We start from the raw sequence: 21081 nt of genomic DNA, 5'->3' as shown, positions 1-21081 counted from the left end.
TGTGTGGTGCTTTTTGTTTTATTGTGTAATCGTGACGGACATTTAGCTAAATATTACAAGCTAGAAATATTCTATTTCGTGTGGATACTAGCTGATTCGGGATCTTTGCGTGAGTGTTTATGTATTCTAAAGGTTAAAAAATTCATCCAAGCATGAGGTGTTACGCCTCGCGGTCTTAAATGAAATATGTCTGTTCACCAGAGGGGGGCATCGCTGACCAAACCTGAAACTTCAGGCCTTCAAAACGTCTCTAGACGTATGTTTCGATCCCCCCCCCCCCCACCCTCTGTTTTCAGTTATAGACATTTGCATCAAAAAATGAGCGGTGGGGCACTATTATTACCTGTATCTGTAAGTATGTACTTTATTTGCCTAAATTGACTATCATAACAGTATATAATGGAACGTTAATGGACTGGCTGCTGATAAATGTGACAAGACTTCTAGACTTAAGGGCAAATCGTACTAAATTGTACGAATTCATACGAATTAGCCACTAAATCAAAAAGTTACGAATTGCCGACAGATTGCGGTGACTATTCACATTTTACAAGGTAAAATAGGCAAAAGGTATCAAATGACAGAATAAAACCTTTCGAACAGACACAAATACCTGTGTATGTACACTGTAAAACCCTCCAAAATGAGGGTAACAAACCATTTGAGGAAACCGATCGCAACAAACCGTTTAAGTTCTAAAACTAATCCTAATGAGTACTGTGAACTTAATCCATTTGAGTAAATAAAGCAATTTGAGCACAGTTAAACCCAATAAATGAAGAGAATTCAAACCAACTGTGTACTGTAAAATCCAATAAGTTAAGGTAACTCAAACCGTTTCAGAAAACCGATTGCTACAAACCACCTGAGTTAAAATACTAATCTAAATGAGTACATTGAACTTACTCCATTAAAGTTGAAGTAATGCAGTATTTAATTAACTCATTACCTTCAATACTAAATTAAAAACTCTTTTCAAATGAATTAACTTTCTGTAAATTTGAAGTTAACTACACTCATTTAATTTGATAAAGTTGACTGTTGGGTTTTACAGTGTAACAATAAATGAATGCATGCTTAAAGTGGAAAAGAAAATAATATTAAATTAATAAATCAGTTGTTAAATCATATAATTACAAATTGGCTGTATTGTGGATGCATAAAACAATTAAGTTATCCCAAAAAAGCTGAAGAGGTGTGATAATTCAGCTCATTATAATAAGAGGTTTAAGCAGCAAACTTATTTTTTTGAGTGTACCTTCAATACTGAGTTTCAAACTTTTTAAAGTAGAATGAACTTTTAGTCAATTTTGAGTTAACGACACTTATTTCATTTGATAAAGTTGACTGTTGGGCTTGTATAGATTGTGAGGAATCTCCATTGGGTAATGTATTTTTTGCTCATTATATAGCTTTACTCCAGCCTTATCCCTAATCCCAATCCTCGTGGGATACCTGTTGCAAAATTTGAATGTCAAAACACCTCATTAAGTATGATTTTTAAGTGTTTTGAATCACAAGAACACAAGTCATGTCTTCGTATACGCTTGTAAGCCACCTACTACTAGGTTATACAATGTCATTCTACAATTGTGTGTCTGCCTAAACCTGTTCTTATGTCTTGGTGGGGACTCTATTAGAGCTAATTAGAGTTGGACAACATGGGAAACATAAAAAAATTTATATTTATTTTCCATATTGAACGATAACAATATTTATTTCGATGTCAGTTGTTAATGCTACCCGATTTAAAAGGGTACCCCAATAATGACTGATGCTACAAAAATTAGAGTCTATTAAATGGCATAACATTTTTGTTAGATTAATTTTTGGTGGCCGAAAAATTGGTACTTCTCTAATATCAGCACACTTTTAGATTCTCTTTGTTGCACATTTCTGCTGTATGATTGGCTTTTTATTAATAAAGAGTAAAAAATTACTGAGCTTATAATTGTTATTGACAAATTTTATCGCTATTCGATGTAATATAGTTTATCAGCCCAGCCCTAGAGGTAAGATAATGTACAAACTGTATATTCTACCCATCTAAACTCATCTCTTACAGGAACCAAATAGCATTTTAACTTTTTCAAAACACCTCATTCTGTATGATTTATAAGCATGTTCAGGTCCCCATAGTGACTCAAGTCCCCATGAGTTTGTGCGCATTAAGGTTTGAGTACCCAAAGGGATATAAAAACAAGTAGACACACACACAAACACGTCCATAGAGGAGTATAATCTCAGTTATTTCTCCACCACAGCCACAGGGATGGATGATTCCTGGAAAGGCAGCGTTTGTCACAATGCATTTTCTGCTCAAAAGGCAGAAAGCTGTCTTTGCCCAGGCCGCTTACAGATTATAGTGCCATTATTCTCTCAGTATCTAGTTTCATCAGATCACTTGGTGCCCTGACTTCACCATCTGACATGTTCTGTTGTATCTGGACCGCACACTAAAAACCATGACACTGGATGAAGCACAGGGGAGCTTAAAACAAGGGGTTTGTGGCTGTGCAGATTTGAACATGAAGCATACTGTATACTCTTGCACGAATGTATTTAAAATGAACGCTTTGAATATTTTAGACCCTTTTTATTTACTCGTGAGAATTGTCAAGGGTTGAATTTTGTGGTTGTGATACTGTTACTATGCTTCTCTTTGTTTATTCATCAAACTGATGTCACATGAAAATCCTACTGGAAAAAAAAACGAAACCGAATACAAATCACAGCTGATGTCCCAATAGACCTCTTTATTAGCGCATTTTAACTACTGTTCCACCAGTCAAACCTAGCAAAAACCAAACAGCCCTAAAAAGACATTTGTTTACCTTTTTGCTAGCATGCTAGCACTGATGTCTAACAAAAACAGACGTAACTGACAGACTGTCTCATCGTGTCTCTTCTTTTTAAAACTTGACCCAACTAAGTACCTGGATATGAATAATAAATTAGCCTCCTCTGAAGTAGCAGCGAATTATTCATTGACCTTCAGAAAGGTTGACTTTTTCCTCTTGGACACAATTAATAGTGTAAGCTTTGCTAAATCCCAAAATACCCGTTCCAGATAATTGTCAACTACTTTACAGATATACATGCTTTATATATATATATATATATATATATATATATATATATATATATATATATATATATATATATATATATATATATATATATAACACAAAGTTGAAGTCAGAATGATTAGCCCCACCCCCCAAATCCACCCTGAATTTTTAGCGCCCCTGTTTATTTTTTTCCCCAATTTCTGTTTAATGGAGGAAAGATTGTTTCAGCACATTTCTAAGCATAATAGTTTTAAAAACTTATTTCTAATAACTGATTTATTTTATCTTTGCCATGATGACAGTAAATGATATTTTACTTGATATTTTTAAAGACATTTCTATACAGCTTAAAGTGACATTTAAAGGCTTAACTAGGTTAATAAGGTGAACTAGGCATGGTTTGGTAATTAGGCAAGTTATTGTATAATGATGGTTTGTTCAGTAGACTATTGAAAAAACATATATCTTAAAGGGGCTAATAATTTTGCCCCCCAAATTTTTTTTTTTTTTTTTAAATTAAAAACTGCTTTTATTCTAGCCGAAATGAAACAAATAAGACTTTCTCCAGAAGAATAAATATTATTAGATATGCTGTGTGAATTTCTTAAACATATATTAACAAAATAATAATATTTACAAAAGAAAAAAATTCAGAAGGGGGCTAATAATTCTGACTTCAACTGTGTGTGTGTGGGTGTGTGTGTAAATATATATATATATATATATATATATATATATATATATATATATATATATATATATATATATATATATATATATATATATTTAAATAAATGTATTTAATTAATTTTAAACATAAACTGGCTTCATCCTTGCTTATGAAATTTGATCAGGGTTTAAACCGCCAACTTCATTCATTTTATTTTAGTTTTAGTCCATTTATTTAAGCTGGGGTTGCCACAGCAGAATGAACCGCCAACTTCATTCATTCATTCATTCATTCATTCATTTTCTTTTAGGCGTAGTTTATTTATTTAAGCTGAGGTTGCCACAGCAGAATGAACTGCCAACTTCATTCATTCGTTCATTCATTTTCTTTTCTGCTTAGTTCCTTTATTAATCAGGGTTTGCTATAGCAGAATGAACCGCCAACTTTATTCATTCATTTTCTTTTCAGCTTAGTCCCTTTATTTATCAGGGGTCGTCACAGCAGAATGAACCGCCAACTTCATTTATTCATTTTCTTTTAGGCTCAGTCCATTTGTTTGAGTTGGGGTTGCCACAGCAGAATGAACCGCCAACCTCACTCATTCATTTTCTTTTTGGCTTAGTCCCTTTATTAATCAGGGGTCACCACAGCAGGATGAAACTCCGACTTCATTCATTCATTTTCTTTTAGGCTTAGTCCATTTATTTAAGCTCTGGTCACCACAGCAGTATGAACTGCCAACTTCGTTCGTTCATTCATTTACTTTTTGGCTCAGTCCATTTACTAATCAGGGGTCGCCACAGCAGAATGAACCACCAACTTCATTCATTCATTTTCTTTTCAGCTTAGTCCCTTTATTAATCAGGGGTCGCCACAGCAGAATGAACCACCAACTTCATTCATTCATTTTCTTTTCAGCTTAGTCCCTTTATTAATCAGGGGTCGCCGCAGCAGAATGAATCACCAACTTCATTCATTAATTTTCTTTTCGGCTTAGTCCTTTTATTAATCAGGGGTCGCCACAGCGGAATGAACTGCCAACTTATCCAGCATATGTTTTAAGCAGCATATACCCTTCCAGCTGGAACCCAACACTGGGAAACACACATACATTCTCATTCGCACTCTTGAACATTTTAGCCTACCCAATTCACATATAGCGCATGTCGTTTGGACTGTGGGGGAAACGGAAGCACCTGGAGGAAACCCACGCCAACACGGGTAGAACATGCAAACTCCACACAGAAATGTCAACTGACCCAGCCGAGGCTCAAACCAGCTACCTTCTTGCTGTGAGACTACCCACTGCGCTGCCCAAAACCAAAACATTGTACAGTAATTAAAGCATGTTTACCTTCAATTAATTATGATTTTGCTACATAAACCATACTTTAAACACGTAGTAAATATGGGGTTATACATGGTGATCAATGCTCATGGTTAATATAATTTTACTGGTTTTTCATATGGGATTTAATTAACTGTACAAAAACAAGTATTGTTATGCTGATTACAATTTTAAGCTGTTTTTTTTCTCTTGCTCTTATATTTATTTTATCGTCTTAATCATAAACCCATGATTTAAAGAGCCACATATAGAAATATGAAAAATGGTAATATATGCAATTTACATGCATGCCGTATTTCACTTATATAAAATATGTTATACTCAAACTATACCCGTTACTACTTAAACTATTTGTTAAAATTATTTATTTAAAATGAGCAGAAACAACACAATTTTGGATGTTTTTATTTCAAAATATGGCAAAAATGCTTGTTTACATATTTTTTTCATCCAATGGATTTCTAACTATATACAGTGCTCAGCACAATTGACTACACCCCATTTTGAAAATTAATATTTTTATCCATTTCTAAGTGAATATAGGCAATGTACTTTCGTGCATTTAAACAAAACAGATTTATTGAACAGATATATCTTTTTTAAATAATATTTTAGTCACCAAACATATTTAGAAATTGAAAAATATTACAATAAAAATACAAACTACAAAATTTTAACTAGATATTTTTTTTATTTGCTCCTGGTTTTAAACCTCTCTTAATAATATTTTTCTATAACATAAATTTGCGTGAACTCGTTTTTGAACCGTTATCGTAAGTTTTGTTAGATTTGGCTTTAGTACAGACTAATCTAATGTATATGCACAAATCTTATATTGCATAGATCCTATTAAAAATATGAATTTAAAAGATAGATTTGTGAGGGGTGTACTTATGCACATGTGCTCAAATATAACTGTAAGTATAGGACTGTTTAGGCTACCTTATTTTTCTTTACCTGCCCAGCGGATAAAACGTTTTCCTAACGCTGCCTCATAGTTACCAGAACGTTTTCTTTACAAGAGCCTAAAAGAGTAGGTTTTGTGAACAGCCTCTTAACCTAAAGGGAATGTTCTGTTTACGTAAAGAAAACTTTCCTATAGTCAACCAACAAGGGAGCATTCTGGGAATCCGAAATGAACATTCCCAGAACGCTCTGGGAACCAAAATAAGAAAATTGTTAGCTCTGTGTAAGGCTAACGAAACCGATTTCTCGCACATTCACGGAAAATAAGCGTGCTTCTGCTGTGGAAAAACAGACTGGAGAAGGTCATGTTTGTTTAATTATTTTTTGGTCTTGATAATGATCCTAAATATCCTGCTGCAACTGTTGCGATAGTAATTTTCTTCAGCAAACAAAATTATAAACGGTATGGTGAATGAAAAGTGCTGTTGAACTGTGTGACTTCCGTGTATATTCATACATAGGCTACATACTTTATATTATTATTTTGAGACCATCGCACCCTGATGGTGTGATCGTGTGTGATCCTGTCAAGCCAACTGGTAAACAATACCCAGCTGTCAGCATGGAATAATACCAATTGTTTTCCATAAGGTATCATGACGTAATAGATTTAATGACGTAAAACGTTACTTTTGTCATTCATAACTATTTGATATTAACAGATGAAAATGCACGTCGGTAAATCCTTTGCTGAAGGTGAGCAATGTCATGTGTGTGTGTGTGTGTGTGTGTGTGTGTTTTTTTTTGCTACACCCCTAACAGTCGGTTTAGGTGGTGCGTGCTTATTTGCTGTCTGCGCTTCTATGGCAACGTAATAGATTATCCATCCCCACGCATGTTACCACAACTGAACTAGACATCTTTTGCACATTGGATTACAGATGTGTCAACGTCCGGGGGCTTCGCAAGTGCTGTTTCCAGAGTACTTTAAAAAGGAGGATGCAATGATTTGTCATTGAGACGCGCGTCAAATTGTTTCTCATTCAGACACGTCCGTCCGTCGTCCCCGCATCCAGTGTGCGCGCTTTGAATCCGCGCTCTCGGCGTCGCGTCTAGTATTACAGATGCAGCGGGATGCATATTTGTGCATTCATATTTTTGACGACCTATTTTTCAGCCAGCATCTCCTCTCAGATGATACCGACTGTCATTTGTTCTGTTGAGGTGGTCGATCACAATGCATAGGGTGCATTCTTCCATGCGCAAACGGCTCTATAGCTTGCCACATCAGTTTGGACACAAGGGTGCTATGAATCGAGACGGCGAAGATAGCGACAAGGACACTCGGAGGAAAAGTGTCAAGATGAAGCATTTTCCTTCACCTTCCTCCACGGGGAGCTCGAAAGGTGTCTGCGAGGCCAAGAGCGGGGACGCGGAGACCGATGTGGGGAGACCCTTCAGAACCAACGTGAACGGCGACTGCCGGAGGTTCAGGGGCAGCCTATCGTCCCTCACCAGTCGGCATGCTGCTCCAGACGCGGATCTGGCCGAGCAAAGGCGTCTTATCGGGGATGCGAGCCCGGAGGACGACGGCCCCTCGGAGCAACCGGGACCCGGAGAGAGCCCGGGCGCGCAGGGCGGTCGCGGCGATGGGGCACAACAGGCGCCCTCTGAAGAGCAGTCGACTTTCGTAAAGTTGGAGGGTATCGATCAGATCCTGCCGGACGATGAGAGGATGTACCAGGCGGGCTTCATGCACAGGCAGTTTGGAGCGATGCTTCAGCCCGGGGTCAACAAGTTCTCGCTTCGAATGTTCGGGAGCGAGAAGGCAGTGGAGCACGAGCAAGAACGGGTCAAATCTGCAGGCTTTTGGATCATCCACCCGTACAGTGACTTCAGGTAATCCCCCCTCTAATTACTGGCTATGCGAATGTTGCCATCACTCCTTAGGCGAGCTCTCCAAACGTTGCTCACGTGCACGAGCAGATTAAATAGCTATCTGTTTCAATTATAGATTTGTTTTCACAAATTTCTGTGTCCTTGAGCTTGCCTTGGGTATTAAATCAGGGCCATGCTGTCTTCACTGTCCTCACCTGGCTAAATTGACCCCTTTCCTGTTTGAATGACATTGATATCATCAACATAATGCAAGGGCAAACAGATCACCAACGCCACCTGCCTCGCGTTTTTGTGATTGTTTTGCATTCAGTGTGTGAAACTTTCACTGCAGCAGTCAGGCAAGCGCGCTGTCCCTAATCTCAAGTCACACAATCGTATTTATCGGATAAACTTTAGTTGTTCTCATGCGATGCTGCTGCTTCCACTCAGGCAGAGCTGTCCGTTCTGCACAGGCTGGGAATAGGGTGATCAAAATGGGTTAACACGACGACGGGCATTATTGGGAGCAAACATCAGAGAGGATTACCACAACACAATTTATTTAATGGCACTCTGGTCGGTGTGAGCTGGAGGGGGCTGTACTAACAGTCAGGTAGCCTAGCTGAAATGGACCACATGGCCTTCGCACTGGCAGGACGGCATGTAAGCCGAGCGGTTATTCACTCCTAATGAGTGATTGGCAGATTGTTTTGGATATCAGTTGAAATAAACGTTGTGATATCAGGGTCGAGCTACAGTAGTAGTGCAAAGGAGGACAAGAAGAGCTACAGTTCGGTCATATACTCACCCTTGTGATGTTTCAAACCTATATGACGTTCTTTCTCTACAGAAGAAGACATTTTGAAGAAATTATTTTGTCCATACAGCGGAAATCTGTGCGCTTCAAATATCCATTATATGTTGTTTTTACAAAAAAGGAAACATTTTACAAAATATCTTCCTTTCTGCACCACATAAGTTATACTCTATGGGTTTGGAACAACATGATGTTAAGTAAATTACAATACAATATTCATTCAAAACAAACAAGGAGGGTCCAGATGGATTTCTTTGGACTCTTGCTGTTAGTTTAAATTGAATCATATCTAAAATTCTCTAACCTTAAACTTAATAGCTTTGTATGGATGAAAAAAAGAAAGCATTTCCAAATGCCGCAACCCTGCTGAAAAATCCAGCTTAAACCAGCCTTGGATGGTTGGCTGGTTTTAACTGGTTGACCAGCCTGGTTTTAGAGGGGTTTTGGCCACTTTCAGGCTGGTTTCTAGCCATTTCCAGCCTGGTCTTAGCTGGTCAGGCTGGAAAGTCACCAGCTAAAACCAGCTAGACCATCCTGGTTTAAGCTGGACATAGCTGGTTTTGGCTGGGCTCCCAGCTTAGTTAGGCTGGTCAAGCTGGTTTTAGCTGGTCTTCTCCCTGCCTGTCCAGCTAAAACCAGGCCGGAAATGACTGGAAACCAGCCTGGAAGTGGTCAAAACCCCTCTAAAACCAGGCTGGTCAACCAGCTAAAACCAGCCATCCATCCTAGGCTGGTTTAAGCTGGATTTTTCAGCAGGGAATTCATCTTTCTTTTTTTTTTATTCAGATTTGGAAAAGCATGAGAGTGAATTAATTTGTTGTAGCTGTTGTCAGAATATTGTTTAAACACCTGTGGAAAGTTTACACTGAAAATGACTTATATTAACACAGTAAATTGGACCTTGATTAAATATTAGATAAACTTTAAATATTAGACAACCTATTTTTAAATAGGTTTAGGATTTAGACAGAAATATAGTTTTTGCTGTGATTACTAACTCAGAAGTGTGGTCTATCAATATCAGGTATTTTGAAAAAATGTAGAACAACTTCAAAATAATTTTACTTTAAACATAAATTGCACATTCTTACTTTTGAGCCTGTCAGTGTAGATGAGAGTAACTCACAGGTGGGTCAAAAGTAACCAAATATTTGCTAGATTTACTGGCTTAATCTTGTTTTTATTTTAAATACTGTATATATGACTATGACCTTGTTAATGATCACTGCAAACATATTTCATTCTTTATTTTTTGCCAAAAAATATTAAACAGCATTTTCATTTTAAATTTCAGTTCATCAAATGTTTCAAAATCAATCCGACAATGTAATATGTCACAATTTTCTAAAATTTTTGAATATTTTTAAAATTGTTATTGGCAATATGCTTTAGTTTTATAAGACATCTGAATCAAAACACTGAAAACTCTAATGTGGAAGTAAAAAATAAGATTTGTCTATTAGCAGTGGGCCATAAATAACAGTGTTACAGGAGCTATTGCCATTTAAACCTGATTTACTTTTAAACTGAAAAACTCAGAGGTTGTAATCTTAAGCATGTGTTACTGCACTAAATAACCTGTAGGTTGATCATTTGTGTGACACATGAAAAGAGAAAGAAACATTGTAATAAGAATAAAAAAAAAGCTACAATAATTTTCGTTGTGCTCTTAAAAACTGAAATTCGGATGTAACTGAGTGACACGGTCCCGAAATCAGGTGATATTTTTGGCAGCTCCCTTAAGGGATTCATGCTGAATGTGCTGTTATAGTTTGGAGAGCAAATGTTGTCAGGGTTTCGAGAAAATAGCTTTGTTACTTTCATCCCACGTTACTTTCGTGCCACATTACTTTCCTCAATAACAGTGCAAAGTTAAACACACGCACTGTGTGTGTGTGTGTGTGTGTGTGTGTGTGTGTCTGCTGGGTGTTTGTGTCTGTGTCTGTCCATGAGCCTTGTAAGGACATTGTTTGTGACTCATTGAAAGTCTTGAATTAACTCCACAACAAATACATCAAATAATCATTGGGAAAGTTCTTAATGTAGTATTTCTCACAAACGCTATGTGAAATCTGCTTCCTTCATGTCTGTCACTGTGCTGTTCATCTGACGCAGCTGGAGATTAAGGCACTTTCTGACAGGCACGTGGGAACGGTGGGCGAGGAGAACTAGCATTAAAGGCGCAAGCAACAAAAACAGCTACATTGTGTTCAGAGCATTAAATTCCAATGCTCTGAAAGGTATAACAAGTGATCTGATAGATGTTTTGAGCTGAAACTTTACAGACACATTCTGGAGATACAAAATACAAAAAAATTTAAAATAGGAGCCCTCTCAATTCTGTTTAAATACTCCCCCTCATGGTATTTCACTCTTTGGAACACAAATTAAGATATTTTACATGAAATCCAAGAGCTCTCTGACCCTCCATAGACAGCAACAGTCCCGAATGGTTCAGTGTCCAGAAAAAGCCAAAACCAAAAACATTATCAAAACATTCCATGTGACTTCAGTGCTTTAAGTGTAACCATACAATGCTCCAAGAAATGTGTAAATATATGACAACAATATTGCAATAAGTAATATAACATAGTGCACCCTGACCTGAGACCGAAAATAACATATAGGACAACAAAGTCGTATTTATAGTTTTGATAGCATGTTTTAGTCCAAACTCACATCATAACTTCAGTGGAGTGTTTGACATATATCCTCCTGTGAGAAAATGTGATGTTTAGTCACGTTGAATAAGTGAAAGTTATTAAATCTCCTGTTAAGTAACCACTATAGCAGCGGTGTCCAAACTCGGTCCTGAAAGGCCGGTGTTCTGCTGAATTTAGCTCCAACTTGCTTCAACACACCTGCCAGGAAGTTTCTAGTATATCTAGTAGGAGCTTGATTAGCTGCTTCAGGTGTGTTTGATTAGGGTTGGAGTTAAACTCTACAGGACATCGGCCCTCCAGGACCCTGCACTATAGGGAGTTTCTTCTTCGGGATGAATTTAATAATTCCTTACGTTAATTTATAAAGCACCTTTCTACTGTAGGCACTCAAAGCGATTTACACGTTTGGGGGAATCTCCTCCACCACCAGTGTGCAGCATCTACCTGGATGATGAAACAGCAGCCACATTGCGCCAGACCAAACACCAGCTGATTGGTGGAGAGGAGACAGAGTGATGAAGCCAATTATGATATGAGGATGGTTAAGAGGCCAGTGGGCACATTTGGCCAGTTAAACCCTACTCTATTTCAAAGGAAATCCTAGGATTTTTAACGACCACAGAGTGTCAGGACCTCAGTTTAACATTTCATCCAAAGATGGTGCTCACTGAGAAGTATAGAGTTCCCTTTACTATACTTGGGCGTTAGGACCCACACAGACCACAGGTTGAGCACCCCCTGCTGGCCTCACTAACACCACTTCCGGCAGCAACCTAGCTCTCCTATGTGGTCTCCCATCCAGGTACTGACCAGGCACAGCCCTGCTTAGCTTTAGCTGGCGTCCATGTGAGAGTTGTAGAGAGCTAGCTGCCGAATTTGGAGTTTCCGCACAAGCGTGCTCTCTGGTATTCAGAGGGCATTTACAATTGATCACAGAGCCATGTTCCCCTGATAAGATAATCGGCATGATAATCGCAGCTTTTTAATAATCATGTTTCAGATTTTAATTTGATTATCGCCCAGTCCTACTATACATACAAACAGTCTAATCAGGGATTTTTTTCTTTTTAAAGTATTTTCCAAATTATGTTTAACAGAGCAAGGAATTTTTCACAGTATTTCCTATAATATATTTTTTTTCTGGAGAAATTCTTATATGTTTTATTTCGGCTAGCATGAAAGCAGTTTTTAATAAAAAGAACATTTTAAGGTCAATATTTTTAGCCCCCTTAAGCAGTTTTTATTTTTCGATTGTCAACAGAACAAACCATCTTTATACAATAGCTATTTTTTATTTTGGATATGCGCATAAAAATGGTTGATGGAAACGCAGTGATGTGTATAAGTTTGAAAATGCACATAAAAACATATGCGCATAACTGAATACGATAAACTTTTTATTCGATAAAAAAAGATGTGCATAAACTACAATGGAAACACATTTACCGAACAAATTCCAAAACAGCGGGCTGAGCACATTGTGAGACAAAAGCATCTGTGCTCCATGTCTGATGCCTTCAAACACCACCACGCATTCACGATGTGTTGGGATTGTCTTTTGAGGCATTTATTAAGTAAAGGAAACATTCATGCAGTTTCTCCTACCGCAGAAAATCCCATTTATACTTTTGATATTTCAAGAGTTCACACTTAGATATGCTTAGCGTTATAGCAGGTTTGGCATGCTGTCCCGGGAGAGAACCCTGAGCTCAGAGATATTTGAGCCCAGGGCTCCCGCCCGGTCAATAAGCATATCAGAGGATCCGAGATCAGGAAGATCTCGATAGTTCCCCCTTTTAGAAAGGGGAGAGAAAGGAGGAGATGGGGTGGAAGGGGGGATTCTTCCGAAATGAAGATAGGGAAAAAGGTTAGAGAGTGATCCATTTATATTAGGCTAGGATCACTCGGATTGGATTATTACTGATTACAAATGAGTGGCCAGCTGTGCTTAATCATGTCACGTGCTCCTCTCGATATTAGTTTATGAAACTTCACTTGGTGCCAGTTAATCCGGAAGTGATGATTTTTATTCATTTTTTTGACTACTTGTATGGAAACTATGCTGTATTTGCACGTCTTTCATTTGATATTCCTGTTGTGCGCATAAATTCAATTCACATCTTTGGATGGAAACCTAGCTAATGACTTGCCTATAACTTGCCTAGTTAACCTAATTAACATAGTTAAGCCTTTAAAATGTCACTTTAAGCTGAATAATAGCGCCTTAAAAATATCTAGTAAAATATTATTTACTGTCATTATGGCAAAGATAAAATAAATCAGTTATAATTAATTAGTTATTAAAACTATTATGTTTAGAAATGTGTTGAAAAAATCTTCGTTCCGTTAAGCAGGAATTGAGGGAAAAAATATTCAGGGGGTATAATAATGAATAATAAGCACATCACATATTTTTTTCAATATCGCACAGTCCTAAGATTAAACCTTATAAAGAGACCCAAATTCACCTGCGACGTGTGCTACTACAAGTATACAAACAACCAACAATCTAATGAGAACAAAGCTTTTTAGTGGAATCACTGATGCCACTTAATTTTTAGACAGCATTAGATTAATGTTATTCTAGCGAGCATCTAGACCCATTGGTTAGTAAACATTCACTTGTCATGAGAGGAACTATCCTCAGTCATCTGGCATTTTCGGGTGTCATTTTCCCATTCGCCCTTGTCTCTTTCCTCTAGATGCCTCTCTCCTCGTGCTCTCTGACCTTCCTCGCCTCGGCTCTGTTAGGAAAGGGGAAGGGCGAATCGTGGAGCTCCATTTGCTGATTGCATCACCTGGTTGATGCAGAAAATAAGAAGAGAGTGTCAGAATGTAGCGGAAAGCTGTTGAAAGGGGGTGGAAGGTTAGCATAAATGTTCAAGGGGTTCCGGAATAAGGGATGCAAAAGGGACCGGCTTTTTTAATGAATCACCACTGAGCTGCTGTGTTCAGAAACAGTTGGAAATACGATTTTCTGGAACAATATGCTGCATCACATAATTTTTGCATTTGCTTAAGTTTGGGGGAATCAAAGCACTGTTAAAAATCCTCTTTGTCACTCTTTTATAAGCTAATATATATGAGATGCTGATGTGAAGTTACATTTTCACTCTCACGCCTGACAAAAATGAATATTTATATTAGAACTGTCATCATTTTAAAACATTTATTTGGTCTTCCGTGGACGTCTTATATTTTTGTGCCAAATCTCAAAATTGTCCTATGGCTGACTGTCTCAAGCATAGTTCATTCATTCATTCATTCATTCATTCATTTTCTTGTCGGTTTAGTCCCTATATAAATCCGGGGTCGCCACGGCGGAATGAACCGCCAACTTATCCAGCACGTTTTTACACAGCGAATGCCCTTCCAGCCACAACCCACAACTCTGGGAAACATCCACAAACACTCATTCACACACACACTCATACACTATGGACAATTTAGCCAACCCAATTCACCTGTACCGCATGTCTTTGGACTGTAGGAGCACCTGTAGGAAACCCACGCAAACGCAGGGAGAACATGCAAACTCCATACAGAAACCCCAACTGAGCTGAGGATCCAACCAGTGACCTTCTTGCTGTGAGGCAACAGCACTACCTACTGCACCACTGCTTCGCCCACAAGCACAGTTTAATAAATCCATTAATAAGTACCTCAGACCTAATTTTACAAGTGGCTATTTTAGTAAATACCAATCATTTTTTTCATTTATATATTTCTAAAAACATAAGAACCTGATACATTTTGTCACTGAAAACATTATCCACTTGTGTGACACTATATAATAATTTTAAATCAATAATAATTAATTAGTTAAAGAACTCCATTCAAGATCATGTGAGTGAAGCCCGCTTTAAAGCTCATAAAGTGCACCTTTTAAGTTATTGTCTCAGATTTTGTCACATATACAGTGCATCCGGAAAGTCTTCATAGCGCTTCACTTTTTCCACATTATTATTATTTTACAGCCTTATTTCAAAATGTTTTATATTCATTTATTTTCTCAAAAATCTACACACAATACCCCATAATGACAATGTGAAAAAAGAGTTTTTAAAATTGATGCAAATTTATTAAAAATAAAAAACCTGAAAAATCACATATACATCACTATTCACAGCCTTTGCTTAATTCATTGTTGATGCTCCTTTGGCAGCAATTACAGCCTCAAGTCTTTTTGAATATGAAGCTTGGCACACCTGTCTTTGGGAATTTTTGCCCATTCCTCTTAGCAGTGCCTTTCAAGCTCTATCAGGTTGGATAGGAAGCGACAGTTTACAGCCATTTTCAGATCTCTACAGCGATGTTCAATAGGATTTAGGTCTGGGCTCTGGCTGGGCCACTCAAGAACATTCACCGAGTTGTTGTGAAGCCACTCCATTGATTTTTTTGGCGGTGTGCTTTGTGTCATTGTCCTGCTAGAAGATGACAAAGCTCCTCACCCTATCTATAAGTGTGCACCCTGCCACCCTGCGAAGGAAACTCATTTCGGCAGCTTGTATCTGAGATCTTGTCCTTTCGGTCATGACCCAAAGCTTATGACCATAGGTGAGAGTAGGAATGTAGATTGAATGGTAAATCGAGAGCTTTGCCTTTCGGCTTAACTGTGTCTTTACCACAATAAACCGATACATCAACCGCATTACTGCTGCAGCAATCGACCTGTCAATCTCATGTTCCATCCTTACCTCACTCATGAACAAAACCCCAAGATACTTGAACTCTTCCACTTTGCTTTAAAGACTTTGCTTTAACCTGGAGATGCCAAACCAGCTTTTTCCTGTGCAGCACCATGTGCTCGGACATAAAGGTGCTGAATCTCATCCCAGCCGCGTCACACTCGGCTGCAAACCGCCCCAGTGCATGCTGAAGGTCCATGTTTGATGAAGCCAACAGAACAACACCATCTGCAAAACAGGCAGTTGCATTCTCTGTATTAGTGTTAATTATTTTAATTTTAGCTTTTTTGTCATTTTGATGTGGTAGTTTAAAAGTATATATTATTAATAAAATATCACTTTAAATTAATTATGTAACAAGAGCGTGTATATATAATAGAACAAGACAGATAAAGAGAACCAGACTAACATAATATGTCAGCTAACACAGCTAACTCTAATGTATTTGTACATCACAAACAGACAAACACTGAAAGCAAGACCTGAATGAATGGAACTACAGTAGCTCTTCTCTGTATTGGCTTCTTGTTTTCATTCTTGATAAGAATTTTATTGAAATGTCAACTGATAAACTGAATGGTGAACGCATTATGTCATTAGGTTCGCCACATTAGGAATGCCCTCTGATTGATTTTCAGCCAATAGCTCTGTTGGCTGATATGTGAGTGTGCTAAAAGTGGGGGGGGGGGAAGGAAAAACACAGCGCATTCATGATTTGTGGAATAACACTTATCTGGATTGGCATGGATCTGGTAAAGCTGTTTCTATTACATCTACCCTGATGGTAAACTAGGGGTTCCCGTATCATATAAAATATGGTAGCAACATTTTAGGTTTGACATAAGTGATGTTTATTTATAGACAAATTTCAAAAAGATCACATGTTTGTGATTGTCCACGGCTGGTCCCGCATTAGCTAACGTTTGATTTACCAATCAGATGATCCTTATTTTTCCCAGAGATGAGTTGTGGCTGGAAGGGCATCCGCTGCGTAAAAACTTGCTGGATAAGTTGGCGGTTCATTCCGCTGTGGCGACCCCGGATTAATAAAGGGACTAATGAATGAATGAATGAATGATCCTTATTTACCCCCCCACCCCACCCCACCCCCACTAAATTTCTAGATTGGGCAACATGGCAGCCCAGTGACTAGCCCTGTTGTCTCACAGCAAGAATGTCACTGGTTGAAGTTTCTTGTGAGCCAGTCAACATTTCTGTGCAGAGCTGTTTTCTTCCCGTGCTCATGTGAGTTTCCTCCAGGGTTGTCCAGTTTCCTCCCATAGTGCAAAAACTTTCAATCTAAGTAAATTGAACACACCAAATTGGCATCATAGTCGAGCTCTTTGGCCCCGTTTGCACTGCCAGTTAAATGCGACCCCATTCCATTGGTTCTGTTCTATGACCATGTAAACACATGCATGATAAAAACACCTGCATGATATTCAGAGATCGGTTTCTATTCTCAAATGTGGACATAAATCGGATATATGACAATGCGACTATCATGTAAACAGGCAGATCAGATTTATTGAGGCATTCCGTTTTGTACGTCATTTAACTTGCGACAATGTGGTACTCCTCCGCGGTTGAATGATGTAGAACAGGGATCTCCAAACTCGGTCCTGGAGGGAGGGCGTCGTGCAGATTTTAGCTTCAACATTCTTCAACACACCTGCAAGGATGTTTCTAGAATGCCTAGTAAGTGCTTGATTAGCTAGCCCAGGTGTGTCTGATTGGGGTTGGAAGTAAACTTTGCAGGACACCGGCCCCCCAGGACCAAGTTTGGACATCCCTGATGTTGAAGGAAGAGCTTGTGTGGAGACGCCAACGCAGTGAACAACAACTGAGGAAACATGGAAGAAGACAGTAGTCAGTGGTCGACGGCAGAAGTTACCTGCCTTTTTGCCATGTGGAGAGATGAGCCAGTTCAAGACAAACCCACAAATTTCTTTGAATGGTGGAGGACACTATATATAAACCATGAGCGCAAGATGCGATGACGGCCCTTTCCCTCCTCCTCCACCTCAAAATCATTTTAAAACTGGGCGAACTTTACATATTTCACAGAGCTAGAAGCAAGTCAATTTCTACCATCGTGGCTAGTGTGGCGCAGATGCTTTTTTTTTAAATAAACTTTTATTTAAAAATGTACAATATAAATCAGGAAGTAATCTGTAGGAGACTGGAACACAAGAATATACAATTTCAAAGTGATAAGAACAATAAGTAATAAGTAATATGAGTAATAGAAAGAAAAAGAGAACAAAATAAAAAAGGGGGAGTGCAAAATTAAATAAAAAAATACAGAAAGTATTAAATACTAACATACAGGAAGCATGATATTTTCATAAGTTTCTATTAGCTTGCAAAATTATTTGTTGTTAGATAAAGTTAGATAAAAGTTGTTAGATAAGAATTTTTTGTTTGTGGATGAAGAATTTTGCACATAATATAAAAAGTTATATATATATTCTTCATTTTTATTCTTGGGACTAGAATAATAACAAATAATTTCTTTCAACTTAAAGATTTGTTTTGTTGATTGGGATTTATTCAAATAATTATATAGATCTGACCAAAACTTTTATGAGATTTTACACGTAAAAAACATGCAAGTCAAAGTTTCCTCATTATATAAGGAACAAGTATCTGCAATATCTGTAAATTTTACATTTTGGGAGGCGAGGCAGTGGCGCGGTAGGTAGTTCTGTCACCTCACAGCAAGAAGGTCGCTAGGTCGCTGGTTTGAACCTCGGCTCAGTTGGCGTTTCTGTGTGGAGTTTGCATGTTCTCCCTGCCTTTGCGTGGGTTTCCTCTGGGTGCTCCGGTTTCCCCCACAGTCCAAAGACATGCGGTACAGGTGAATCAAGTAGGCTAAATTGTCTGTGAATGTGTATGTGGATGTTTTCCAGAGATGGGTTGCGGCTGGAAGGGCATTCGCTGCGTAAAAACTTGCTGGATAAGTTGGTGGTTCATTCCGCTGTGGTGACCCCATTTTAATAAAGGGACTAAGTATATTTTGTGTAGAATTTTAAAATGGATTTCCTTCGCTTTGTTTGGGAATACATATTTTATTAAGAGCAGCCATGTTCTTTTCCAATCAATATCTTCTATTAATGCTGACCAATATGATTTCCCTCTTGGAGCAATTAGATTTTTTTGTTAGAGAATTCGAAGAATAAGTTTGTTGTTGCATTCCTTATCATTTATACTAATACCTTTTAATAATAAGGAGGGTTCTATGTTTTTTTATTTATTTATGAAATATGAGTTTTTGTTAAATGTTGTGGCGCAGATGCTTGAACCTGCCTTAACCCATGCGCGACACCATAAATTGTATGTAAACACAATTCAGATAAGGGTCACAATTAAAAGAACGTGTAAACAAACAGGCAAAAAAAAAAGAGATATAGACAACAAATTGGAATTGGGCATCAAGATCTGACTGTGTAAACGAGACCTTAGTAAACTGATATCTCTCATTAGCCATCCCTAAATTTGTCATTAAGCAGAAATAAGTCGGGAGAGTTCATCGAAATCTACCTGAGCTCAAACTCCCCTCTCGACCTGCTAATAGAAGGGGAGCCCCAGGGCTCGAGGATCTTAAAAGCTCAGTGCTTTCTCCTGGGACAGCATGCCAAACATGCTTGTTACCAATCATAAGTGTGAACTCTTGAAATGTACATTTAAAAAACTTTATCACATACAGTAAATCATGACACAACTCAAACTCTGTTGATTTATTAAACCACACTCTAAAAATGCTTGGATGTTTTAACCCTATATTGAGTCAAACATGGACAAGCCCAACTGTTCAGTTGAAAAAAGGGTTATTTAAATCTCACAAATTCCATTCATAGTAGCTATATTTGTACTACAGTGGAAAGCTCTTTATCGGCCATGAAGTAAGTTCACCTACTGAGACAGTGCATGATTTGGGACAGACTGTGAGTTATTTTGGCTTTATTTTTAACAGTGTAAAAGGAGACTTGGTGTTTTTTTATTTATGATTCTGTCTCTGTATCCGTTTGATGGGGAAGGTTATTTTTTGAAAGTAATGCAGTGTAATATGTTGCTTTCTTAAAAGTAACTAAATGTGTAACTTGGTGACTTTCTTGAGGAAACTGATGCGTTGCTACTTTTGCATAACTTTTATTCATGTGGGCTGTGTTTGCTTTTTTGGTTAGTCTTAAATTCATTAAAAGTGAAATGTGAAACAATCTTCAGTCTGAAGGAAGTGTACATTCATATCTGTACAGTTCAAATAAACCTTTCAGCAGTGCTGCTTTTCTGCATCACGTGAAGGAGAGAATGCATGCAAAGAAAGCAATGAATTAAAAAGTTTGGTAACACTTTATAATAACTACACACTATAAATCATTTATTAAGCATTAGCAAATAGTGAATTCATTATCTGTTAAGCATTAACTCTACCTTTATAAGCGTTAGTAAGCAGTTTATAACTGCAGCTACAAATGCTTTATTCTTGACTTACAAACATATTTAAAATGTGCTTAATAATCGTATTTTCATACTTAGTTAATGATTTATTTTTCATTACTAAATTAAGTATCGCATTATTTACAAACCATTTGTAGTTGAGGGTTTTAGGATGATTCAGAATGAGTTAGTAAATAATTAATAAACTATTGAAATCAACATTTATATATCTTATTAATCAGGCATATATTAATAGTTAACTAATATATTAATAAATGATTTATTAACTCAACTTTAAGCAGTTTTGTGATCTAATCTAAAGTGAGGACTATTATTGCTTTATAAATCCCTAGTAATGACAATTAAAGCCTCAGAATCAAACGAACAAAACATGTTTGCAATCTTTTCTAAAAAGTACAATTTTGATAAAGTTTAAACATTGCTGAATAACAGGAGTGTCAAAATACGACATCCATTTGGATAAAACAACAACAACAATATAGTAATTTAACAATATAATAAGATGCCATGTTTAAACTCTACAGTGATTTTATTTTAGATTAGGTTGCAAAGATTTATTTTTGATTTGAAATGAATGAA

General features: G+C 37.5%; 1 protein-coding gene across 1 annotated transcript in view; it reads left to right on the top strand.

Annotated features, from left to right (window-relative positions):
* The first annotated feature begins 4663 nt into the window (after positions 1–4663).
* hcn4l (hyperpolarization activated cyclic nucleotide-gated potassium channel 4l) overlaps positions 4664–21081 on the top strand; it is a 109168-nt gene continuing 92750 nt past the window's right edge. Inside the window, exon 1 of the mRNA XM_679638.10 lies at positions 4664–7894. Coding sequence (XP_684730.6) covers positions 7233–7894 — 662 coding nt within the window. The 5' untranslated portion in view covers positions 4664–7232. The remainder of the gene's footprint in view (positions 7895–21081) is intronic.

The sequence above is a fragment of the Danio rerio genome, chromosome 25 (genome assembly GCF_049306965.1).
Source record: "Danio rerio strain Tuebingen ecotype United States chromosome 25, GRCz12tu, whole genome shotgun sequence".
Classification (NCBI taxonomy): Eukaryota; Metazoa; Chordata; class Actinopteri; order Cypriniformes; family Danionidae; genus Danio; species Danio rerio.
This window is presented reverse-complemented; position numbering and strand designations above follow the sequence as displayed.